Below are 26214 nucleotides of genomic sequence, written 5' to 3' on the forward strand. Positions count from 1 at the left end.
TAATTGTAATCTTTAAATATTTTTACAATTAAATTTTGACATTTATAATAAAAAAAGCATTTGAGATTAATAAATTTTGTGTACGTGTTCAGATATAGATAGAGCATACATTTAAGAAATAAAAAATTCAACAATCGAATAAAAAATAGGAGTTTTAAAACATTACAAAATTTAAGAGTGTTTAAGAAAATCAGAATAAGTTTCTTGCATTTAATTTTAAATATGTTTACGTTCTACTTGTTCTCTTGCAAAGTTACGTACAAAAAATCGAACTTCTTTTCGTTATGTTCGATCGATAAGCATTAAGGAAAAATTTAACAGACACATTTCGAAAAGTAAGCCTCGAAAGGAATAACAAATAGCTTGCGATGAAAACGAGGATTCTTCGCTCGTATGTTTCGTGGGATATCTCGAAAAGCGTAAATTACAGTGGCAGCTCGTTAAACGCACGCGAATAACTAGTAGGCTATATGCGAGTAGAGTACGAATGAAGCACACCGTGGAATTCGATGAGAGATATCGTGGTATGGTCGATAAAAATAATAGAAGGAAAGAAAGAGGGAAAAGAGAGTGACGTGGGAAGATTTGCAGACACGCTGCTGCATGTTGGCTGTTTTTCATCACTTGTTTCCTTATCGAGTTTACAGCGTGGAAATTCAGACGTTGACGTTAACATTAATATTTCAAACGTAAAAAGAATAATACATATATGTATATTTGAAGAATAAAATTCTGATTCGTCGTTATAATTATGAATGCTAGGTAATTAAAGATTTATGCGATTTTTACTTTTTCCGCGAGTGAAGAATGAGACGTCGAGAACAGTAGTTTATATTGTGTTTAAAGTCCTCATCTCTTTACTATCATATTATCTATAATCATTACTGTTTACAACTGCCTTACAATCATTTCTGATTTTATAATAGTATTTATTTAATAAATCGCAAAAATTTGATTTAACAATAAAAAAGATAAAAGTAAATTTATGAACAGGTTGAAATATGCGTTAATTCGCTGCGCTAATCGTAACGCGTGTTTTCAACAGAGCCATTATTACGGAGACACGCTAGAGGAAAAAGTTTGTCCTTCACCGTGAAAAAATAGTCGGCGCGATAAGACGGAACGATCTGTCGTAGCAACCGAGATATAGCTGATGAAATAACTTTAAGGAATCCACTAAAAGCGGGTAGTTTTCGAGCGAGCTCTCCGTAGATGTATCGTCCCCTTTAATTTTAAATGTAAATTTTTTCCGGCGCGAGATAGAGGAACTGTCGCAAGATCCTTCGGGGTTATTTTTGTTTGTCGCCCTCTGGCTTGCGACCAGACTGCAACCCTCCCATCATCCCCCCAACTTGTAATCGAAACCTGATACCCGAGCTTTACTCGACTCAGACTGCATTGCACAATAGTAGATTTATTTTAGCCAGTCACGTTGTTTCCTGTGCCGCCTCGCGATATTTCGCGTTTACTTCGCGCGTACTAGAAGCTTTCTCTCATTACCAAATTATTCATTATTATATTTTTTTCTTATATAAATTGTCAATTATTATATATATTCAAGACTTTATAATCTATTTAATCCACAAAATAGAAAATGTATATATTTTTTTCTTTCATTCAATAAATTTATTCGTTTATTTTAAAAGTTCTTCAGATTTTGCGTCATTCCTTTACCGACTTGTTAATTTAAACGGACATTATAACTCCATGGTGCAGATAACGGAAAAATCTCACAAAAGTCGGTTCTTCGCCATTTAGATTTGCATATCGGAACCATTCGTGACTATGCGCGGCAAATCCACGATTAGAACGATGGTAGAAGGGAACGAAGGATTGCCCGAAAAGAGATATTGAACGACCGATAAGCTCGCAAGATTCACGATAATGGATTGCCAGGGGGGAACCTTGTCAGTGGAAAAAGCCGCGCCGCGGTCAGCCACATTACGCGAGTTGCATTTAATTCCACTCCGATGCCAAATAACATATTTCACGTTTCATAACTATTAAACTAATTGCGGTAAGTTTAATTTATATCATTTTTTAAAATGAAATATATGTATAATTTTTCTATATTCATTTTTAAATAAAAACTTTTTCAAAAATTGTTCCAGATAAAGCAGATGAGATTAGCGAATATTCAAATAATTAATATGCCAATTAAATAATACTTCATATAAGTGATATCCTCTAATTGCTATTAATAGCAATTGAATTACTTTATTAATAATTAATAATTATCGCAATTATAACCATTATAATTACAATATATATTTAATTAATCAAAGGATGCGTTATTTCTGCCGATTATACGAAATTTTGCGAGCAGATGGTAATCGAAGACGTTAATTAATCGAGATTGAATGAGAAAACTGGAATCTTCGTAATATATAGACTGCACTTCCTGCAAAGAGATCCAAACACATTAGACTATTGCAACTGCGGGCCAACATATGCGACGGATGCAACGGAATTTCGCGTACCTTGCCAGCCACACGCTCCGGAGTAGCCAAACTTCTGCCGGTGTGTGCTTAAAAGTCAACCCGATTATACGGCTTCCTCTCTAATTCGCCACCTGGCTAACTCTCGACGGCCGCCGGCAATCGCCGCCGTGATCCGTATTCAAGTTCCAGCGTTTAACGCTAAATTTAGTCCGATCTGACTTTCAGATATAAATCACGTGTTTTCTCGTAACTATTAACTTTTACTTACAATTACAGGTCATTTAGTTTAATTGCCTGATCATTTCTCGATAAATGCGAACACATCATGAATTTATTTCTTACAGATATTATTTGCGCAATTGCATAATTTATAATGGTAAACGTACAAAATTGAAATTATACACATTACAAATGTATATTATTTATGCTCAATTTATTTGTGCAAATCATGTAATTTTAAATCACATCGTATATATTATTTTATTGCATGATTTATAATTATGCAAATAAATTATAATAAAATATTAATAGATTCCTTTACATTTAATTGTTATTACAGTAATATTACAACCAGGCTTAAACTATAATCTTCCTGTGATACAACTAAAAGTACAAAAAAAGAAAACAAATTGACTATAGCAACGCTTTCGTGACATCTAAAAGTGCAATTAAGTCAAAGCGAAGTGGCGTAAAAGCGACATTGCTTTCCAACAGAACACAGTTATTGTTCCCACTGGGATTTAGTGCGCGTAACGAACGTAGCGCGATATGTTGCACTTGAACGACAGAAAATTGCCCATCCACAGACTACTACCATCGGCCGTTCGGTGTTACGGATTAGTTTGCGCTGCGATTCCAGCAAACGGAAAAAAAAATGTCACACGGTTGCGCAACGAGCGTCTCACTCCAGCTAGGACAAAATCGATCTTCGGTCGGCTTCGATAATCCTGATGCGTTTCGTCAGGAATGCGTGCGGAAATACCTCGCGCCCCCGGACGATCGAGTGACCTTAACGAACCGCCGCGAGTTAATGGCGCTTAATAATATAGATTACATCGAGGAATCTCGAGTATTCGCGAGAGCGAGTTTATGATCAGCGGCGTGGAATGCATCCTTGGCACGCGTGTTTAGAAACATCCATCTTTCAAAGAAATAGAAAATTCGCAAAAGTCGAACGTTAATAAAATCTTTAGATTACAACAAGCGTTTACTTATTTTACATTTATAAATTATAAAGTAAAATGACATTTACATAATGTAATGTAAAAAGTGTACACTTTAAAAAGGCTGGAAAAGCATATTCGAAATTATTCTGAAGTTTCTAGAAAACTTAATTTAAAAAAACTGAAGTGCAGAGAGCCTGAGTGCCTGCATGCACTTTCACTGCTTGCTCATATTTATATAATACTTCTTTGCCCGAGTTTTTATCCACTCCTCTCTCATTTTTTACTTAGTACTTTGCAAAAAGAAAGTCAGACCAAAAATCGAGCCTTAAAAAGAGGTAATTTACAGATGTACAAATGTGCATTATGCCTTTGTGCTATGAAAATCATATTTCAAAAGTCTACACCGAGGAAAAGCAGGAAATAACGAGACGAGAATCACTTCGATGTATCATTGCCAGAGTTTTGATGACTAAGGTCCGCGAAAAGGACTAGGCATCTGAAACGACGGGCTACAATCGTTCCCAAAGGAGTCGTGACGTGACGACGGAATCTCTCCTGTGATCACCCGGCGTCTCGGGATCTGTCACAGTGCGCAGCCACCTACACAGTACACAGTAAACCGAAATCGAGGTAGCGTCTCCGATGAATAATATTTGTGCGTAGCCAGGTTTCGCTAAATATTGCATTTCAAATATCGGAGTACCTAAACTCGCCGTACAACAATGCCGAGATTTCTATCTGTCGGAAATGAATGAATCGGAATTTGCAGCGCGATTTGTCGAGATTGCAGCTTGACATCTAAAGTTCAAATTCATTTTTCCATTTTTAAATGTTAAGTATATACTTCAACATTATTAAAATATAAAATTATAATTTTTTTTAAACATTCTACACGTTGAAATAAGATGTTTCGTCTATTTATACATTTAACAATTAATCAACGGATTTCAGAGCATTATTCTAACTTTAATATTTTTGATCAAGAGGGCACTATATTAAATACATTGAATAAATAAATTTTGTAATTAGTTAATATTACGGTATTCGAACATTTTATATCTGTACAGCATCTGCTATATACTCGGCTGCAATGACCATTATACGGGGATGACGACCGAGATGCAAACATTGCAGACTCTCGGCCGGCAAAGTTTTATGGCTGGACCACCGTCGAAGTAACTGGGGCTCTCATTAGCTGCCCAGTCTAAGCGGGCCCGATGAGTACCCCGAACTTCCACCTAATATCAAGTTACGAGTTGCGTCCTAAAACTAGCCGCCGCATTAAACGGCTGGGATAAAATAGGGCGTGGTGGTTTAAAGGTTAACAATGTATAGTTTAATGTTTTAAATGGCATTTCTTAACATTTTATGTATTAATATCTATTACATAAAATAATTTGAAAAAAAAAACAATATTTCATTTTTAAATATCTAAATATCATGTTTTTAAACAGTATTTTTCCTGTTTAATATATAGGTATGTTTAGTAAAGAGTCTATTAGAGAAAACTATGTAGCGTAATTTTCTGATACATTAAACAACTCCGTTACTAAATGTGAGTTTAAATTTTCACCAGAACGCCAATATAAAATTCGCGAAGGCATACGTTCCTGAGATTTCTCTGCATGATTTATGAGAGCGCTCCTGTACATCCAAGCACTACACTATATCGCAGAAGTTTGCATAACTACTTTATTCCTAAGATATATCGCGTGCCTTCGGCGCTTTTTACTTGGCACATCCCGCAGCCATATCTTTCTCGAATTTCCACCGTCCGATTCTTCCGGCGCGAGGCAAAGGACGATAAATCCAGACGAGAAGACTGAAATTTCAACAGAAAACATCAATATAAAACTCTACCAATATAAAAGTCATCGTAAAAATATTTAAAAATCATAGATACATAAAATTTACCAAAACAATAAATAACTTCGTTTCTTTTTTTGTCATTTATCGCAATTTTATAAATCGTTCAGACTTTATTGCAAATTTAAGCGCGGCCAATATAGCAACCAAAAAAAATCGTCGCGAGAATTTTCGAAGACAAACGTATATTGCTTAAAATAAAAATTAAAACCGATCTAATATTTCGACAAGATAATTTCAATTCATACTTTAATATTTAGAGAATGCTTCTAAAACTACAAATTATTCAGTTTAAATTATTTGCCAGACGCGTGAGAAACGGTGTATTTAATTTTCGCGTTTCTACTGTTGTGACAGATGAACGTGGAGGAAGCTTTCTCGCGTCGACATCATTAAAACTGGAACTAATCGAGATTACGTTACGGTTTTAAATTTTCCATCGGGTACAAAGGCGACTAGAGGAACGAAGACAGCGCCGAGGCGAAAGAAAGACCGGGGATTAATTTTGGTCGACGCATTGGCAGGAAACGGAGAATTATCCGCACCGGCCTGATGCGCCAGGGACGCTGTGAAGTCGCAGATTCGCCACATAAATCGCGTGTTGCGTCGCGTCGCGTCGCGCCAGCCAGCCGAGTGCAGCCGCGTGAGAGACACTTTCGAATTATGCACAATGTATATACCTACGGTACGAGTACGGACGCGGGATGTATATAGCGGATAACGCGACGTAATCCACCCGCCAGTCTTGCCGCGATTACCCCGAACGAAGTCGCGGGTATAAACCCGCGGTGACGCCCGCGAGAAGATGCAACTGTGTTCGCGAGATTTGCGAGGCGCCCGTGGCATTTTAATTAAGACATCCGGGCTCGTAAACTTTGTAGGCCTTAGCGAGTACTTTGTCTTCGGTAGAAACAGCCATTAAGCCATTAAGCTACTTGCGAGAGAATTTTTGCATCTTCGAAGCTTTTAAGCCTATTAGTCGCCAGCCTCTGCCTTCAGTATAAATTAAATCCACATTATATTTTATATATATATATATATATATATATATATATATGTGTGTGCATGTGTGTGTGTGTGTGTGTGTGTGTGTGTGTGTAAATAAGAGATTAAAAATACTGATATTTAAATAATGTAAAGTTGTATGCCTATTGCGCATTCTTTCATTAACCGAGATATCCGGACATTTTCATAATAAAATAATTTTTTTTAATACATACGCAATTTCTAATATTTTCTTTTTATTAATAGATATAAATAAAAAATAACTTTTAGCTCTTGCCCCATCCTGCTTCAATTATCATTTACATATATACAGATCTAATTCTTAAAAAATTTTTGTTTATTCTTAACTAAAATTTTATTATTCCTCTTATAAATTAAGATTATAATTCTACTTTTCCTCAAATGTTTATTGCATTATTATTCAAAAATATAAGTAATTAACATGACTTGCAAATACATGTGAGAACACGCAGTATATAGACTTTGGATTTGTGGATAAGCTAAATCCAAGTGACAGGGCGAATCAGTCATTCTCGCGGGGAACTTCTGGCCCTTCACAAATCTCGCTCATGAATCTCGTTCACGCAACTTTGTAAGTAAGCAAACAATATTCATATCTAGCCTCTCTTCCCGTTCGACATTGGATTACTGTTCGCATTTAGGCGCGCGCGCGCACGCGATGATTTACCGGCGACGCCTGTGACGATAAATCAACCTGTACCCGCCAACCCCTCGCAGAAAGAGAAAGAGAGCGAGAGAGACAGAGAAAATGCACTTGCGAGGATCAGGATTTCGGCTACGAGCGCACAAAGCGCGTAGCCGCCGCCCACGCGATTCGCGCAATTTAACTCTGGAATGCGTGATACCAGTCGATTTGACCTGGCCACGAATTTAAATGTGGATTCGAGATTTTGGCTGCATTCCCTGTAAAAACAACTGCGAAAAGTATAACCGAAAATGTAAAGATTCCTTGTACATAGAAACTAGCAAGTTCGACAATCCTGTTAAATTAATATCATAAATAGATTCGTGCCTAACTGTAATAGTTAAAAGTAGTTTTCGACATTAGGTGTTTTAATTTTGTCATTTTGTCCAGATGCGCACGCGATCATAAAATCATCGACGTCCAATATGATTGATGAGAAATATATAATATAGCTACTAAAAATAAGATAGATATTAATGTGATTGCCGATGTCAAGTCAAATTTTTTACAGCGGCATAATTTCCGAGATCAAAATTAAACCATTATTATTCCGCTAGTTTTACATATCTACGTACAATTTGATTCAATTTAACGCAAAACGAGATTAAGCAGCAATTTTGACCGAAGCTTATAGATATGTTAATTATATTCCCCTATTTTCAATACGCTCAAAGATTCATTTTAATTCAATAACAATATAAGAGATATGACATAATTTGAATTAAAGATACCGACTCGACTCCTCGAAATGTCAGATTCAATCAGCTGTGTAAAGTTGCCCCCCCTCCACTACAGAAAATTCAAAAACCACCATTATCACTCGATTAGTGGTCGTTCAATAATATTTGAGAATGGACTATTAAACGTCAGTAAACGATCACCAAACGAATGCTTACAGTTATAATTACTTACGGAGTCTGGAAGGTCATATTTTGCGCAAGGAGAGGCTAACTTCACGCGCGTATGTTTTTTTCATATTATTATTTACAATTTTGATTACTAATCATCGAGAAGGGACTACCAAATGCTATCAAACGACCATCAATCGAGTGATCGTTTTTGAATTTTCAGTAGTAGGAGGGGGGGGGGGGGCAACTTCACACAGCTGATTCAATCAGAGTCGGATTCAGTTATCATCGTAGCGAAATAATTCCGAAAGCTAGATATCCCGCTATTTTCTAACACGATCGCAAATGTGTCTACAGCAAATTCGACAGTGGCAACAAAGTGGCCAAGAGTCCGTGTGGCCACCGGCTCAATCCCCGCGGGCGCGACAACGACGCGTGCCACCACGGAGTGCGTGGGCGCGTGGTAGCGCGCGTCGTGCTCGTTCGCGCGTAGCCGCAGTTGCATCGAGCCGTGTCGAGGACTGACGAACGCGGGAGAAGAGACGACGGGGCGACTCTCGGACGATGTGGAACGTGGGACGGAGACACGAGGAAACGGCGAGCGCCGGCGCGACGTTCCTCTCGTCGTCGCGGGTAAAAGGTTTTCGCCGCCGTCGCCGCCGCCGCCGCCGCCGAGACTTCAAAGGGAGGATAGAGCGCCGCTATAGAGCCGGTTCGCGTTTCTCGGAACTCCGTAACGCGCCGGCGGGACGGAGAACGTCCGCCGGATTTAGAATGAATTATCGAGGTATTAACATGGCGCGCGAGCGTATACGGATAACGCGCGATAAATATGACGGGATATCGTCGCCGTTCGTTGCTTGGCGACGAGCGACGTCCGGACGGGACGTGTTCCTTCGACGGCGACGATCGAAATTCGTCGTTACATCGTTAGACGCTTGATTAGATTTAACGAGGAATTAATTAATGAGAAAAGGAAACGCATTATGTTTCTTTTAAGAATGTTAAAATCATTAATTTAAATCAGAAAAACGACAAAGTAATGCCAATTCATAAATTATTAATTTAAAGTTTTAAGAAATAATTCATCAATGGAGCTTGAAATGATTTCAAATTATGCGTGATGAAAACACAACAGGAACTTTATAATCACTTTATAAATGAAAACTACAGCGGAGAAGAGCAACATTGCGAGATCAGCCGGACGCAGATGCGAAACTAACGAGACTTATGACAACGATGAGATTGTCACGACATCGAAACACGTGTGATCGTAATTTTAGGCCTTCTCGCGGAAGCGCGTCGCATATGGATTCGTCTCTCAACAATACGGTAATTATGTGGATGCGACGTGTAACTCGTTATTCTAATTTAATCCGCGACTACCTTCCAGCCGTTTGGCATTTCGGTCGACATATGTGCATAGCTTTTATGAAGTCTTTATCGCTGTAACAGATTATTTTTTTTATCGCGGAGCAAATAGAGAGGAAGATATCTCATGACGAGATTTATCTAAAACGTAACTATGCAAGGATAGATAAGAAAAGGAAAATAAATCCTTTGAATGGATACAACAATCTCGAATAAATAGGTACTCACGCGTAGTTACCGACTTAATATTAAATTATTAAATTAATATTAATAATATGTAATTATAAATTCATCTTAAACTTTGAAAATATCTGTTTATTAAAATATCTAATTTACGAGCTTAAAGCAAGTTGGTTGCGTTAAATTACGTGCGTTTCTCGCTGAGTAGTTTTATTGCACTTCATGCAAAGATCTAATTTGCGTATTGTGCCAAAGGTTTAATTTGCACCATCCGCGAAATAGAGCCGCCTAAGAGAGCGGTATCCCGAGGGCAACGGCGCGAATAATTTATGGAAACAGGCAGACGAGAACAAATGAACGAATCGAGACCGCAGGCGGTTGGGTACAGTTCAAATCGTTCGACAAAGTGCATACAACTCCAAAGGTAGCACGCGAGCAAGACGCGTTGCACCTTGGGCTATAAATCGATTTCTGCCATCTCTCGTTTCTCGTTTTCTCATAGAAACGCATAAAGCAAGACTGAGCTCGATGTACATGTGTTTGCGCGAACATGCAAAATATGTGCGTGCAAAAACAGCCGTTGTTCTGTGCTTCTTTCACGTGTGTGTGTGTGTGTGTGTATCAGTTCTCGTTCTGATAAAGCAGTCGCACCGATAAGAACTTTCGAGACGCAAGAAATCCACGTCGACGGATCTCCTATATATATGTCCTCCCAACACTCGACGAGCTCCGAGGAAGCTTCTCGTCCCCGAACTTGTGAGATATTTACGTGGGGGACGATCGCGCGCGCAAGTCACGGGACAATAGAGATTCTTTCCCCAACGACTTATCGAAACGCTCTAATAGCTCCTCTGATTTTCTCGCGAAAAGGAAAATTGCGGGATCATCCCCGTTTTCCCAGAGGGACTCCCGGTCGGGCACGGATTTCGAGTTTTCCAGACGGCCGGGTCCGAGGGAGATGACATTGGCAGTCACGGCGCCAAGTAGCCCTTCGCGGTTATGCTGTCTGCATAAAATTATTACCGTACCGACCGTGTCCCCAAACTGTCCAAAGTTTCCCTGGCGGCCGAGGGGTCCGTTATTTATGCAACTCAATCAAACATAGTGGCGGTGAACCCTCTCGTATACCCGGCAGATTTGCTGTGATAACGGTCACCTGGCTGCGTAACGCCTTACAACCGTGGACGTCCATTTAATCACATCTAAGTGATCTTCTCGCCATCGCACAATCTCTTCATTCTCAGACTTTTCTTTAATTATATTTTATTACTCCGGCGGAATAAAAATATACATGCCTTTAGGATAAACTTTCATCTCATTTACTTCAATGGTTTAAAATGAGATACTTTGCACGGTGAATCTGTATCATACATAGTTTTTAATATATATTTATATTAAGCTATAAGATCAAATTAAGAATCAAATTTAAAAAATTTATATGCAGAATTAAATACATATTTATTTATTAAAAATTGTTTTTTAATTATTATTACTATGTGTGTTAATGTTACAAAATTAATAATTATATTCATTATTATAAATAATAATAAATAAATAAAATTAATTTCTATAAATAAAACACATTACTAGGAAATAAAAAACAAGGAATTGTCACAGATTTATATCATAGATCGCTAGTTCCGAGAAATGAAGTGAAGCCAAGTTACTTCAGGAGAGGGGGTAGTAGCCATCTTTACCCAATAATAAGTTACATTCCAAAATATCAAAATTTTAACCTATATTATTAAATGTACACTAACACTATTTCATAAAGCACCGTATGTGATTACCGGGTAAAAATATGACGTCTGGCTTCAATTCAACTGGTATCAAACTATAGCATGTTAGCGATCTATATATTGAAATCTGTGGAAATTATTAAAGCATTAAAACAAATGCAAAAAATAAAACTAGATTAAGTCAAATAGAAAAGTGGTAAAAGACACTTGCCGCGAATTGTTACATAAAATACGGGCGCTATTTCTGTTACACATGCGTTTTTTCGCGAAATAATAATGAGCAGACAATACATTGCTGTAACATTGTGACTGTACGTTACACATCTGTCACGGAGAATCCGCTTAAAGAAAACCCTCAACGTTGCGTAACGCAAACGCGGATCGCTTCTCAGAATTTTCGAGGATTTAAACGTCTCTTCGACGGTTCTCTTAATTGCAAATCTGGATTTATGCAAATTACTCGACTGGATTAATCTCACGGGCAGACAGCTCGTCTTACTTACTTTAATGTACGCTAGCATCACTGCTGACAAAAGAGTTTTGTGTTAAATTAAATGCGTATATCTGCTTATAAATTTTAATCCGTCAAAGGAATTATCTTAAAAGGATTATGAATTAAACTTTCAGGAAATCTTTATCTGTAGAAATAAAAATGTGGTAAAATAGATATCTAAATTCTCACATCTTTAAATTACACGTTTGATATCGTGACACAATAAACTTTTATCAGTTTTTACGAGTGTGGAGATATTCGAAAAATTATCCATTAAAGAATGACAATTTTAATTAAAGTTATACGTGCGAGTACATTATTTAACATTACAAAATGACATAAAATTATAAAAATACTGCAAAAGAATATATGAATATTATAAATATTGCTGATCAAGGATTATTCATTTCTTTCAATAATTTTTCCACATAACGTGAGCAAGCTGTGTTTAAGAAAAATGCGCGATTACTTTCCTGTAAATGTGATAAAATCAATTCTTTTGAGTGTTAACGCGTTGTATCCTTAACCGTGCATTTGACGTATGTATGTATTTTGTCATTTTATGTACGAGGGAGGCCAGATAATGTTGTCACGACATAAATTGAATTCTCGTCTGGTCTCGGTCGCGTCGTCGTCTTTTTCAGTGTTTCCTGGTCGTGCAATCGTCGTCATCACAACAACATATAGGACGGAAATTGCGCTTTATGAGGCAAGGTATAAATGCTCGGGCCGAGCTCGTCAACGATACTCGACATACACGCGCAAGGGTCGAATTAATTTATCCGCGTGGCAGCCGGGGGGGATTGGCCCCGGCCATTCGTTACTCGCGCGATTCGGCGCGCGAAAAGTATCATCTCCGCCTGCGCCACTGTCGCGATTCTAATTCCGGTGATTTGTAATGAAATGAAATATGGATCTCTATTTTAGAAGCACGCAGACAGATAATTCCCGGAAGAGTGGTAGCCATCCTAAAGAGATTAAACGGGCTGGAGAGATTTAAGTCGGAAGCGATAAAATAAAACGCCTCCTCTCGTCAGTGACAAGCTGCTAACTATCCTGTGAAGCGATATGAAAACACCGATATTTCTCGCTTCATTGAACTTCGAACTAATATACTACGGCTTGGGTCCGAAATAGGATGCTCGAAATAGGAAATTAAATGGCTTGCAATAAAATATAATTTAATAAAGTGTAATAAAACATTGTATATTTTTCTTCCTTTCTTTCCTTCTCCCTCGCAAACGTGAGAAAATTATTCTGATAAAAGTAATCCTGTGATAACATACAATGGACATTTCAGATTAGATAACTATATATACTAATCCGATATACTAATCCGATAATGGTATAAGATAAGATATATAAAATAAAAATATATCTCGTCAATGACGATGGAAGATACAAATCGATTTTTTCTTTCGCCGTAGATTTGTTAGTAAAAGATTAAAATACAATAATATTACAGGGACGCAAAAAGATAACTAAAAGATATTACCAAACAATATCGTCAAGCTGTTTTTGAGTAGTTCCCATCGTCGAAACCACTAAATCGTCTCCGAGTACTTCTGTCCTCGGGGTCCGTCCTTCCGAATGACAGTCATTAACGACACCGCGAAAAGAAAGATACACGCGCCTTGCTAAATTCCAAGTTGAAACCCTACAGCTCGCGACAGTCCGACGCCATTTCCGGCCGTCACTAAATTCCCGCGACGATACCGTCGGCAGAAAATACGCAACCGTACGCCTCGTTACGCACCCACACGAGCGATCTGTCCGTCTGTGCGCATCTAAAAACACATGTACACACGCACACGCGAGAGCATCGAGGCCGCAGCGAACGCGCCCTTTAATGAGAACGATGCCGACATGCGCGAGCCTCGGGTCTCTCCCGAAGGACCCGAGGGTGAAACCGACTGTCTCCCTTAATAGGGAAACGGAGGGGTATCGTTATATTAACCCGCGGCGGTGAAAAGCTCGTGCCTCGAGGCGGCAAGTAAGCCAATCGTTGTCGACGCGCGATTTTTTGCGAGGAAGAGAGAGAGAGAAAGAGAGAGAGAGAGAGAGAGAGAGAGAGAGAGAAGCCGGCTCGATGAAATTAACTTCACCCTCCTTTAGCTTTTTTTTTAGTTTACTCCGACGAAACGGACGGCCGGAACCTGGCAAACCATGCGTTAAACCGATCTCGCATGATCTCCTCGTGGGCATTCGGGGCTAAAACGTTACCTTTTCATATTTTCAACGGATCTGATTAGAGCATGGACGGATAATAGAGGTTTATTGAAATAACAAAAAAGCAATTTATCTCTCCAGAAATTGCAGTCAGTTTCTTTTCAAAAGAAGCTTTAAAGTCGATCGATAAATTACATATAGAGAATAAGGGAGTGGTCAGAAATATGAAGTAATATAAAATATAACTGTATAGGATTTCAAAGAGCCATCTTTTTTAACCGGTTTAGAATTAAATTAATATAGAATTTTATATTGAATTTATTAAAGTTGACTGCTCTATGTATAAGTTTTAGCGTGGAATGCAAAAATCCCAGAAAATTCAAGATCTCTCATATCTATTTAAAAAAAAAACAGATAAAATAAAAAATAAACGAGATTTAAAAAATGTATTCATCCAACAGATAAATCGTCCCTTCAATTTATCCTATACATCCGTTTTACTTGGCCATATGTGAATACTGACGTGGCATTGCGATAAAACATTCTATACGCAAGTCATTACCATCATCCAATGAATTTTACACACGCTTAGCCGTCAGCAATATACGAATTATACCCATATTGTGGCAAATTTAATCCAAAACTCGCGTATAATAAGTACACCACGCAAATGAATGTACTTTCACATCGGTCTCATCGCGTTTACGCGATTATTAATTATTCATCGACGAATGTACGGATAATAAGCAAATTTCGGTAAAATAAGTACGAAGCTTAAATATTAAATCCCAAAGTGCGAATGCAAAGTTGATTAGCAGCTTAAGGCCGCTTTTGCGCGGTGTGCAAATTTGCGCCTCCCGTCGACCGACCGTTTCGACCCGTGATTACATCGGGCGGCAAAAACGCGAGGGACATATGCGGTTTTATGAATGAGATGTCCCAGGCTCTCGGATACGCGCATGTCAGACGGCTAAAAACTTTCGGTCGCGAAACACGTGTTTCGCATGTACTTACCGGTTCAACTTGTACGAGGCTTGATTCGAGCAGCCAGAAGAAGGACGAGGTCTCATTTAAGGCGCTTTGCCTATTATTAGCTCACCGCGGGAAAAACACGCTGAACTTCTAACGTCGTCAAATATTCAGAAAGGTTCCGTGAAGATTGTCACGCAAGTCTTTTATCACATATTTCCTTCTTTTTCAATTATAATTTGGCAAAATTTCTAATTCCTTCTAAACTGGAAGATCTGAACCCAAAGTCTGATTTCAGACCTTTCAACACTGGAGATTACCAGCAAAATGTAACAATAAAAACAATCGACGAAACCGTGATATAATTTTCCAAGTGAATAATTATGTTAAAAAGTCGTTTAAATGGAAATTCTAGCAAATCCGCGTCTTAATGCGTTTTTAAATTCGGCAAAGAGTTTATAAAAGCAAGAGTGCAGAATGTTTCTGATGGGATATACAATGTTTAAGATATTTATTCGGAGTAGCTTCATTTCGGCGTTAATGTATATCGTTATTTTAATCAACATAATTCAATCAATCTCGCGCGCGCGCGCGCGCGAGAGAGAGAGAGAGCTTTGCATGACATATGGGGGATGTCGTATTAACGGCGCGCTCCAAGCACGCGGCAAAGTCCCGCATGAGCCTTGGATATTAAATCATTTCTTACGCTTACCCACGTGCCACCGCGCGTATTACCGCCGGCATGAGAATCCAGCCTGCAAAATGCACTGCGTGGTTACGCAGACGCGAAGAGTTTCGCGTTTAAATAAACCATGTGAGCGCATCGTTGGACGTTTCGCGCTGGGATTGATTACGGCGATCGTGGAGCATCGTGTACAGTTTCGAACGAGCCGGTATATGGAATTCGATTTTCGTCCAACAAAATTGCTCGTGCAATTGGAATACACATAGTTTTCGTCGGTCATTTCGCTGCTGTCTACACGTATCGCCGAAAGGTAGTTAATACGTACGGCGTTGAAAGAGAAAATAACAAAAAAAATAAAAATAAAAAAATATTCATATATGCGCGTGTTAGAGAAGCATATAATGACTTAAAAATAATTTTTAAGTTCAACTAGGTTTTTAGCTACCTATATTCTCTAAATTTTCTGGAGTGACTTTTCACTCTTTTGGAGTGAATCTCACTCCAGAAAATTTAGAGAGTAAAAAGTTTTATTCAAACGGAAATGAACAAATATTGACATGTTACAATTATTTTGCTAAAATCGAATTTGCGTTAGTATAAAAAACAAAATAAAAATAAACTCTCGCGAGTGTAAACTAGGTTGTTAAAAGTTGCAGATTCCCATTTCAATAACGCCCTGTGAAATTAACCGTCAAGATAAATAACTAAATAAAAATTATATAAACTTGTTTTAGTAAAATAACAAAAAACATTCTTAAAAGCAAATCAGCGCAGAATGAAGAATCGCACGAAGTTTTGCCATATCTTTGCCAAGTAGTTTTGTCGTACTTTTTGCTGACTAATAGCGCCGGCCGGCACGATAGGCGTCCATTAAGAAGTTATTACGGTGCTTTCCATAAATCATAGTCTCTCTCGTCAAATCCCTCAGCACGAGCATACAAACGAGACTACAAATAAGTATGTTCGGGTGCGCCACGTGCGCGCACCCCTCCTACGCCATAATTCAGGAGGATGCCCGTGGTTCTTAAGACGCACAGCCGGCCGGCAACCCTTGGCACACCCATACACACGCGCGCAATCCCCCCCTAACTCCGCTCTCCCCATGTTCCCGTTGTTTTCCCTTCGAATTCCTCGCGTTGCGAGTTGCGCGATCGACTAAAATCTTTTACTCCCGAGAGCGAGTTAAAAGTTTCCATATTTTCCCGAGAATATCATAATATTTGTTCACTCGCGTGCAAAGCCGTTGAATTCCTCTCCAACTACAAAATTAATCGCTCGCTGCGAAAGTCAATTTATCGAAGAACTGCATCGCGCCGCAAATCGCATTTTAAATCAAAACCGCAGGTCTCGTGATTAAAGAGCTAGCAAAAGAATTTTAAATTACTTCATATCTCATGTTGCAACATCATCCCGCTCACCTTTTTACGGTTGCACTTTTCGCGATCGTGCGATCAAAATTTCTTTCCCTCGAGGATTATGATAATCCCGAGATTATCATGTTGAAGTTTTACCATCTGAGACCGTAGCTACGCTCCTCTTCGGAGTTTCTGAATTTTCCTAACTAAAAATTGCATTTCAAATCAGCTGTCGACGAGCTTCGCATCAATTTGCATTCTTCTGTGAGATTACGGCAAACGGTATCAACAAATATCTCGAAGAAAGCGCGGCTGAACACTTCTGTCTCTGCTGACTTCACAAGAGTCTCATTACTTGCCTTTGTGAAGCACCGCGAGTCCTTTTTTTTTTTTCTATCGGGCCACCTCGAAGAAACGAACGCCAATTTTTCGTTTTTGTGCTTAACGCTTAATTATCGTACCTGAAGCTTTTACGCGCCGGCGCGCATTGTCGAGTCGTTAAATGCGGATACGATCCTTTGGAACGCCGACATCAAAGACCGCCAAAGACGACGGTTCGCTTCCAAAACTTGTCTCGTACGGAGAAAACGAAGAAAACCAGTAGAACCAGCAGGCCACTTAACAATATCGTAGTCTCGTAACTTACTGCAATTCCGCGCACAAGCGACTAATTAGACACCTATATATACACCTCACTCACAGGTGAGTCGAGTGAATCATGATATTGTCACTCATTCTGCATTACTCATCGACCGTTCTCCTATTTTTAAACTACTGATAAAGCGCGATAAATTAAAGAAAAGGCGATAATGAGAGGCATCTCGCGAATCTATTGAACTCCCGATACTTCGGCGCAAACATAAGTGGAAAAGGAAAATTTTTTCATAAGGCATTAATATTATACGCGAAGGAGCGTTAATTATCTTATTTTCCATAATTTTATTAAAACTAGAATGCAAATAAAAACGATAAAAGCAAAGAAATCTCTGGCAAACGAAATACGACGCAAAACGTATATGTGAAAAGTCATGAAGAGAAGTTTCTGCAAGGCACACACGAACAATTTAAACTTTTTATAATTTTAAATATTAATATAGTTAGACTTTGGAATGCAGAATGGGAGTGAAAGGAAAAAATTTATGCAAATGATAAATAATCTCCGTATTGTAAACACATCAATTTTCCTATCAAAATGCTAAGAATCTTGACTAATTATGTATAATGAATTATTAAATATTTCCGTTATCGCAAGAGTTTATCTTGACAATCCTCGGTCTGAGACTATCTAATCGGGCATGCAGCTCAAGGACGTGCTGTAAAAGGCGAGTTACAGGTCGATTCGACCAACTTTTAGAGCGTTTGTGTGAGAAATGAAGGTGCGAAACGGAGTTAGTGAGAGGCCGGGAACGCGCAGCCCGGACTATTTGTGCGAATTTGTCCTGTCATAAAACTGTCTTACGCCCTTTATCGCGAACGTAAAGACGGATTAAGGGTTCGAGTACCTTCAGCTGTTTCTCTCTGTCTGTTCTCTTTTCCTCCTCACGCACTCTCTCCTTCTCTCGTGCATTTGTCTCGAATGGACCGATAAAGTAGGCATCGAGACGGATCGATTTGGAGACGTTTCGAGAGCAGGTAACGAACGACGGAAAAGAACGATAGGTTGGAGATATAAAGCGAAAGACAATGCCTCGTATTCTCACCCTCATTTGCTGTCCCATTTAGCACTTAAGTATCGTCTGATCTCAGTTTTATGCGACTGATACCAAGACGGTATTAGCTTTGTTAGACAAACATCAGACAATTCCGCGCTAAATGTAAGAATGTATGGAAAGAATATAATCTGAACGTAGTAGGTTTAATATAATTTGATATTCTAAAATATTCGATTAACAATGTTTAATTATACAAATTTTTAAATTGTATTTTGAAGTATATAATTATAAGTAATATATTATTGAATAGCAGAGAAAGCTACATACAATAAATAATATATTTAAATATGAATGAGAGAGAGAATTGTATAATGTTTTAATTAAAAAATTAAAGATAATTAAAAATAATTAAATCTCTTTTATCTGTGTATGCGTATTCGGCAAATATTGATTTCATCTAATTCTACGTAGTTGCACAAATTAGACTCTGATTGTTCATTTATTTTGATTTTCTCTAATTTATTCGTATTTTATATTGATAATATACATATAATCCTACGTTAATAATTTTGTAAATAATAGGATTATCGTAAAATATCGACGAATCAAACGACCTCGCTGCCAATTACATTGCGTGAGTTTCGATTTGCATTGCGCGTTGTAGCTTATTCGGCGCAGTTTCCGGCAGGAAAAATAACAACTTGAACAGGAGGAGCAGAAACAACGAGGTAGATATTCTCCGTGGGAAGGATACAGAATGAGTGAGGAAAGGATAAATGGATGTACGAACAATCCGCCGAAATTACCTACGAGCATCTTTCTCCCTGTGTCTATTTCGCTGTCTGGTTTCCCTTCTCTTTCCCTTTCCTCCTCCCCTTCTCTCTCTCCTCCCCCTTTCTCACACATACGAGAGGGCATTCCACGTGGGATATCTTGCTAAATCATTCTGAAAGATCCTTAGTCGTAGTCCTTCTCATTTCGTACAGCCGGCTCTTTTACAATTATCGTTACAAGGGTAACGAATTTCATAAAAAATAATAAGAGAAATGGATGCAAAAAGTTTTTTCTGACAGAAAATTCAAATACAGCGTACCGCGTAAAATTCACTGAAAATTTTCACAGAATTAATATATCAATTTTATACGTTTGTCTTCCATTTCTTCAAAATTTTGTTCTAAAAACAAAATTAACTCGTCGATAAAGGCCAAAAGAAAATGCAATAACTCTGTGGTATGTATAATGAATGTCTCACATAATAGAATATGAATAGAAGATTTTCATCATTGTTCCATTTAAGAATTTCAAGATTACGTTTCTTTACGCTCGTCAAGTCTGATGCATCTTTTGTGCCTCCCTATCTTCTAAATAGCGTCCCAAATACGTAAAAGCGGCCATTTTGGTTATCATCGCTTTTGTCGGCGTCTCCTCCGAGAAATCGTCGGTGAAAGCTTCCCCGCACCGGAAATGAAACTATCGCGATTCTTCATCCTATCCCATTACCCTTCGTGAAACAGCACGTTTCACCGTCGTTTCGTCGACTCTTTTTTTTTGCCTTCTCGCGCGTTTGATTTCGTCCGGTATTTGTTTCGCGTCCTTTCCAATATTAAGTGATTTTATCGAGAAGGTAGGAACCCGTGTGAAATATCGATTATACAATGGTGTTATTATCACTCGGCCAAACGAAGTGCATCGAGAGAAACCAGGACGAGAGACAACATATAAAATTTTGTGTCGCGAAACGAGGTGAATGCAACGTAAAAAAAGGAATACTTCAATGGGTTTTGAGGTAACCCATTTAAAAACGAGAAGACATTAATTTCACGTTAGAAAATATCGGTCACAGTAAGTCTTACAAGTTTACTTTGAAAAATTACAAAATCTCATTAAAATATATGATTATTCAGGGAATTTCTAAACCGCGAAATAATTTTTTAGGCAAGATAAAAAGCCACTTGATTCTTTCGTGCGGTTTTATGTTAGCAAAAGAAAAATCAATATACGAAATATACTGTATAACAAATACCACAGTAAATAATATATCAAGTAATATACTTATATGATCGATAAGTTAAATTTAGATTCAATTATAAATTTTAATTTTACAACTCTGTAGTTTCAATTTTCTTGTTTTTGCGTTTGGCACAATCGCGTCAAACAGATGACAGATTGGAGCCATGCTCGGCACTGTAAAATCATGCATGTAGATTGTGTACGCACATCGAACACGTGCCCATTAAAAGCCGGTAAAAGCCGGAAAGAGAGGGTAGAGGCCGGCAAAAGCAGGACGGGAAACCGTGGCTGGATATTGATTCGCCGTGGCGTCCAGAGAAGCAAAGAGAGTGATCAGTCGTGAAAGTCGATGAACCGTGTAGGCCTAACGGCGGCATGCTTTTTACGGTCGGAACTTTCATAACTTGTCGTGTTACATATAGTATATTCGGAAAATGTTTCGCCTATATGCTGAAGAAACGCTACGCCCGTGGCAAGCAGCGGAAAAGTTGAACGGATCATTCAGAAAGAGAGTTTTAGACACTTCCATCGAATTTGATTCGCAAATCTTGCCGTATATATATTTCCTTCACTTTATTTCATATAAACTTCGGTTTCTCATTACTCCACATTTCGTCAATGTGCGAAGAAATTAAAGTTCCCTCTCAGTTTATATTTTTTCAATCTATCTCCAAACTTTCTATACCTTAATAATCATTTTTTCTTCCACAACTGTAAAATGAAAATAACTTGCGTAAAATACTGTCTCGAATGCTGCCTCGGCTTCAAATTTACGACGATGGTGGATGTGCCTCGCGACGCTCTGTAGCAACGATTATATGAATATTCCGCAGAAAGTTTCGCACGCCGCACCACTTTTATACTCCATCGTTCCTTCGCGACTCTCCTCTCTTACGCGAGAAGATATACCGCCGTGTACATACTTTCAGGGAATCAATATAATAAGCGCGATACACCATCCCGAGTATTGACAGTTTCGCCGCAGCGTGTAACGATAAATCGCGGTATCGAAGTACCTCGGAAACTCGAGGAATAAACGAGGTAGATCGGTAAGCGGGGGAAGGGGGAGGGGGGGTTTCCTCCGAGAAAATTGCGGCGGAAGCTGGGATGCCCTCCGACAATGGCGGCGTGCAGAGAAGAAAAGAGAAGGACGATATTTGGGAAAAAGGTCAGCAATTTACGGGCATCCATCGTCGTCGAGGGTCGCGACAGTGAGGGATACTGCTGCACGGTATCCCGACCGTGGGGGTCGTTCCTACACGTATCGCAGCTATGCGGAATTCTGGTCTCCAGTGGCTCCTTCGCCCCCTCGCGCTTCTCTATCCCTGATGCCCGATTCTTCTTCTTCTTCTTCCCGATTCTAGCTCCCATTTTGACAACGATGAAATTCATCGCGATCGTTCGCCAGGAAATATCAAGAAGCTCTCTCTCTCTCTCTCTCTCTCTCTCTCTCTCTCTCTCTCTCTCTCTCTCTCTCTCATCCCTCTCTCTCTCTCGCTCTCTCCCCCTCCCCTCTGTCTCTCCCCAACCGCTCCTTAATCTCGTTCGTGCAAAACGCGTCTCCATTTCCGCGGGATGAATGGAGATTCTTGGACCGGGAGTAGATTCTTGGAAGGGGAGACGATAAAACAATTCCCGGTGGCCTGCGATTCGATTTATCGAACAGTTATGGCGAACGAGGAAAATCCGACGGCGATAAAATGATCGGCAACGGGAGTGTTTTATAGACGAGAGAGGGACGTCGTAATGTTGGTCTCGGCCTCTCGATGCGCTCCGATTATCAATTTCGCACGTTGCAAAGCGGAATCACGATTCATTTCTTATCCATCTGATGATATTTTCTTATCAGTTCATTAAATAAACAATCACTAAATTTTAGATAAATGTTCATGATCAAAAGGATCATCTTTTGTAAAATATATAACCTACATTTCTTTGAGCTTTTTGAATCCACACGACTTCTAATCCAAGTTCGCAAAGATTCAAAAATAGCAGAAGAATAATTACTATAGAGATAAATTTAAATTAAGTCATTAAAAGATAAACTTATCCTTTCATAGAACTCAAGACAAGATTTTGATTAAAGATACCGAAAGGATCGTAAAAAGGTAATTACTGCGGAGTCTTAAAGATCAACAGCTGTGCCTTTAATAACATTGAACGTAGTTAACAAGCCACATGCGAGAATACATTTTCTCCGTGCTTTAAAGCCTTGCAAAACTGTTAATTCTCGAGAGGGTTATTGCTTATAATTACGCCTCGCCGTTAGACATTATCCAACGCAGCACTCGCTCTTTCTACCCCCTTCCGGAGAAGTCGCTGAGCCTTAACGAAGGATAATGTCAGCCGGCGCTGGGCAGGCACAGCTCCTGAACATTAGCAATTATCCGTGGGTCTACGCAAACCCATCATTTACCTGTACGCCGTGTTAACCCTTTCAAGACGATCATTTTCACGATTTAACTCCGTAGATAGCGGTTTGTCTCTTTGAACAAGTCTGTAATTAATTGCGATAAATTTTCGTCGAGTTCCAGTAATTTGTGCATGTAATGAGACATTACAACTATCACCGTATCGCGTATAAATATAGAAGAGTATATAATTCATTTAATAATTTATAACTAATTAATAGAAAATTGCATGTTATAATCACTTTATATAGATAATCAAGTACTAATTCATTAAATAATTAAAATGCGATGTAATTCAAGGAGCACTAAATGTTCTTTAGGCCACATTTCTTAGAATTTTTAAAGAGTTAAGATCGTGTTCGACTAATAGCATATTATGCCAGAGTTGAATAGAACGATAAATGTGTACAAATCGTAAAATGCAGAAGGCATAAACTCGCTGGGTCGATCATGCCGATGGCCTACTTTAATAATCGCCACGCTGCTCGCTGAACACGCGAAGCCGTAATTCGATCTCTCATCGTACTCTTCGAACAACCAGGAGGTCTAAAGTAATTATTAGATTTTCAAAGGTACTACCGGTTATATTAGAAGCCCGGTCAAGTCGCGCGGTAATTAATTTATGTCGGAGAAATAAATCTTATACGCCACGTCTGAAATGTAATCTTTTGAGGTTTCATATAACTTGACTTATGAAAAATGATCTCTTTTATATTTTATCATTAGCTTTAATGAAAAATTTAATTTTTAAATTAATATATTTATATATGTATAACGATTGCAAAATTTATGCAAAATATGCATTATTGGTATTCCTCGCCAAGTTATTCTCGTCCAGATTTTCAAAAGCGTCCAATCATTCGGGAAAGATTAAGAAACCGTAGGAAATCGAAATGCGTTGTCCGTCTGAAAAATTTGGCAACGACCATCGCGTATTCTCCGCGCTTGGCAATTAATCAAGCTCGCAAATCAAACAGCCTAATGAACCGGGTGCGTGCGTGATCGAACTGCCAGACTGCCACTCCTCTCTTCATCTGGATGGTCAACGAAAAAAAGTTAAAAACAAGACATTTCGGCCTCCTGCGATACACAATTCCGCTAATGCATCGCAAAACCGTAGAAAGAAAAATTATGCAGCATTATATTCTTATAAATTATAAGCAGAAAAATAAAAAAAATTCATGTCTTTCACTATTATCGAATATTTAATCATTTAATACGTGCTCAATTATGTGGAACGTTTCAGATATGTTAAAGTGATCCTGTTCTTGTTTCCTTTTGTATTCGAACATTGTATTAGAAAGCGATTCTCTTAGAATATTTTCTGAATTTATTTCCCAACATGTAAATCTGTTGTACTCGACAAATGGATATATTTAGTAAATTAAAAATTTGTAATATTTCCCATGATGCATAATCGAAAAAGTGCTTTATGTAAATATATAGACCTTCGACATTGCCTCCTTATCCGCTCAAGCATTGCTCGACGCATCTAAATGTATTTGAATTAATTGTCCGCAGTATCGATCGCGAGGACTCGCTCGAAATCTTGTTATACCCGAATGATTGGCCTGTCACTTCAGACTGATGCAAGCGAGTTGATCGATCCTTTCACTCACGAAGCCGGTACTTATCCTCCGCGAGAGGACTCATCAAGGAGCATCTCGACCGCAACCGCACATGCGATCGATAAGCCATTGCGTATGCACCCACGCACGTACACGTCGTTCATCACGTTCTGACAGATGTAGGCTCGCGGTTATTAATTTCGGTCGAAGATAACCGCCGATTTTGGGCATGTGTGCGCACGCAGGAAAACGCAACGGCAACATTCACGGCCGCAGATCTTTCCCAGGCTCGCCGTCGACGCGTAAAATTAGACTCACGGTTTCGCGCAAAAATCTAAATTTTGCCAATAACAGATCAGCATTGATAATATTTTAACGTGCGAAACTATCTATTGCTCTCTTATTGCTTGATACGCAAAACTTATAATTGAAATATTAAAAGATCGCATTAGGATGTTCTCTATTCATAATATTCACACGCTCTCATTACACCTGCGTTACGAGCGTTCGCAGTTTTACGAAAGAAGGCCCCGAGAGATTCCCCTCGAAGGTTTTCTCCGAGAGCAGTCCTGCACGAGGAGTAACTTCAAACGAGGATTGACTCACAGAATGTTTGGAGACTTACCCGGCAAGAGGACGACGGCCGCGACGTGGGTCAGAAATCCCTGGAACAAAGAAAACGAAATTAGAGAAGTTTTTAAAGCGTACACTGCCGCGCTAGTCACAATATTGCGGTACTCCATTGCTTTAATCCTTAAATGCGCAAGTTTCTTTGCCACTGATTTAAACCGTCTCGAAGTTACGTGCGCGAGTTTTATAACGCGGGGAGAGCGTCAGGGAGAAAGAAATCTCGCGTGTTTGAGAGATAAATTGTCTACGGCCGTTAGGATATAATTGGTAGGGCTTATTTCCGAAGCGTTTTAAAGTCGTATTTTTTTAAAGATGGAAATTAAGCGGTACGGATCTTTGGGAAGCTCATAATGAGATCACAAGAAAGTAATTTTTACTTCCTTGAAATTACAGACTGGAGATGGCTCGGAGATAAGCTCTTCAATTACGTGTACAATTTGTCTTATACTTCGTTTTATAATTAGGTATTAAAAAGATCGAAAGTTCGATCTCTTTTTACTTAATTTCTGAGGTAAAAAGATTTAAAAGAGCAAAGTCACTTTTAATAAAGTATTTATGAACGTATATCCTTCCGAATAATCCAGATTAAAATGTTATTCGAACCGAAATAAAAAATTGAACATAAAATTAAGTTTTTATTATCTCATTATCTATGCGTTCACGTCAAGGAGAAACATAAATTAAATAAATTAATGAAATATATGAATATTATATAATTAAAATTTCAAATTATATTTATATAATTTGAAATTTAAATTATGTACAAGATTCGTACAAATACAAAGTAATAAGTTTGAAGCACGTCTCATATTAATGTCTAAACCGTTTCGCGGACCATTCGTTTCTAAAATCGTGCCGCACATATTACCCGCGTGTATCCCGTTTGTCCCGAACACGCTTTCCTTTGACTACACCCGCATTAATTAAGTTCGCTCGGTGTTGCAGCTGAT

At 38.6% G+C, this 26214-nt stretch overlaps 1 protein-coding gene across 1 annotated transcript in view; it reads right to left on the reverse strand.

The window, feature by feature from the left end:
• LOC105454652 overlaps positions 1-26214 on the reverse strand; it is a 93064-nt gene that overhangs the window by 29534 nt on the left and 37316 nt on the right. Inside the window, exon 3 of the mRNA XM_011697425.1 lies at positions 25260-25299. Within this exon, the coding sequence (XP_011695727.1) occupies positions 25260-25299 (40 nt within the window). The remainder of the gene's footprint in view (positions 1-25259; positions 25300-26214) is intronic.

This window comes from Wasmannia auropunctata, unplaced genomic scaffold (genome assembly GCF_000956235.1).
Source record: "Wasmannia auropunctata unplaced genomic scaffold, wasmannia.A_1.0 LD335977.1, whole genome shotgun sequence".
Lineage (NCBI taxonomy): Eukaryota > Metazoa > Arthropoda > Insecta > Hymenoptera > Formicidae > Wasmannia > Wasmannia auropunctata.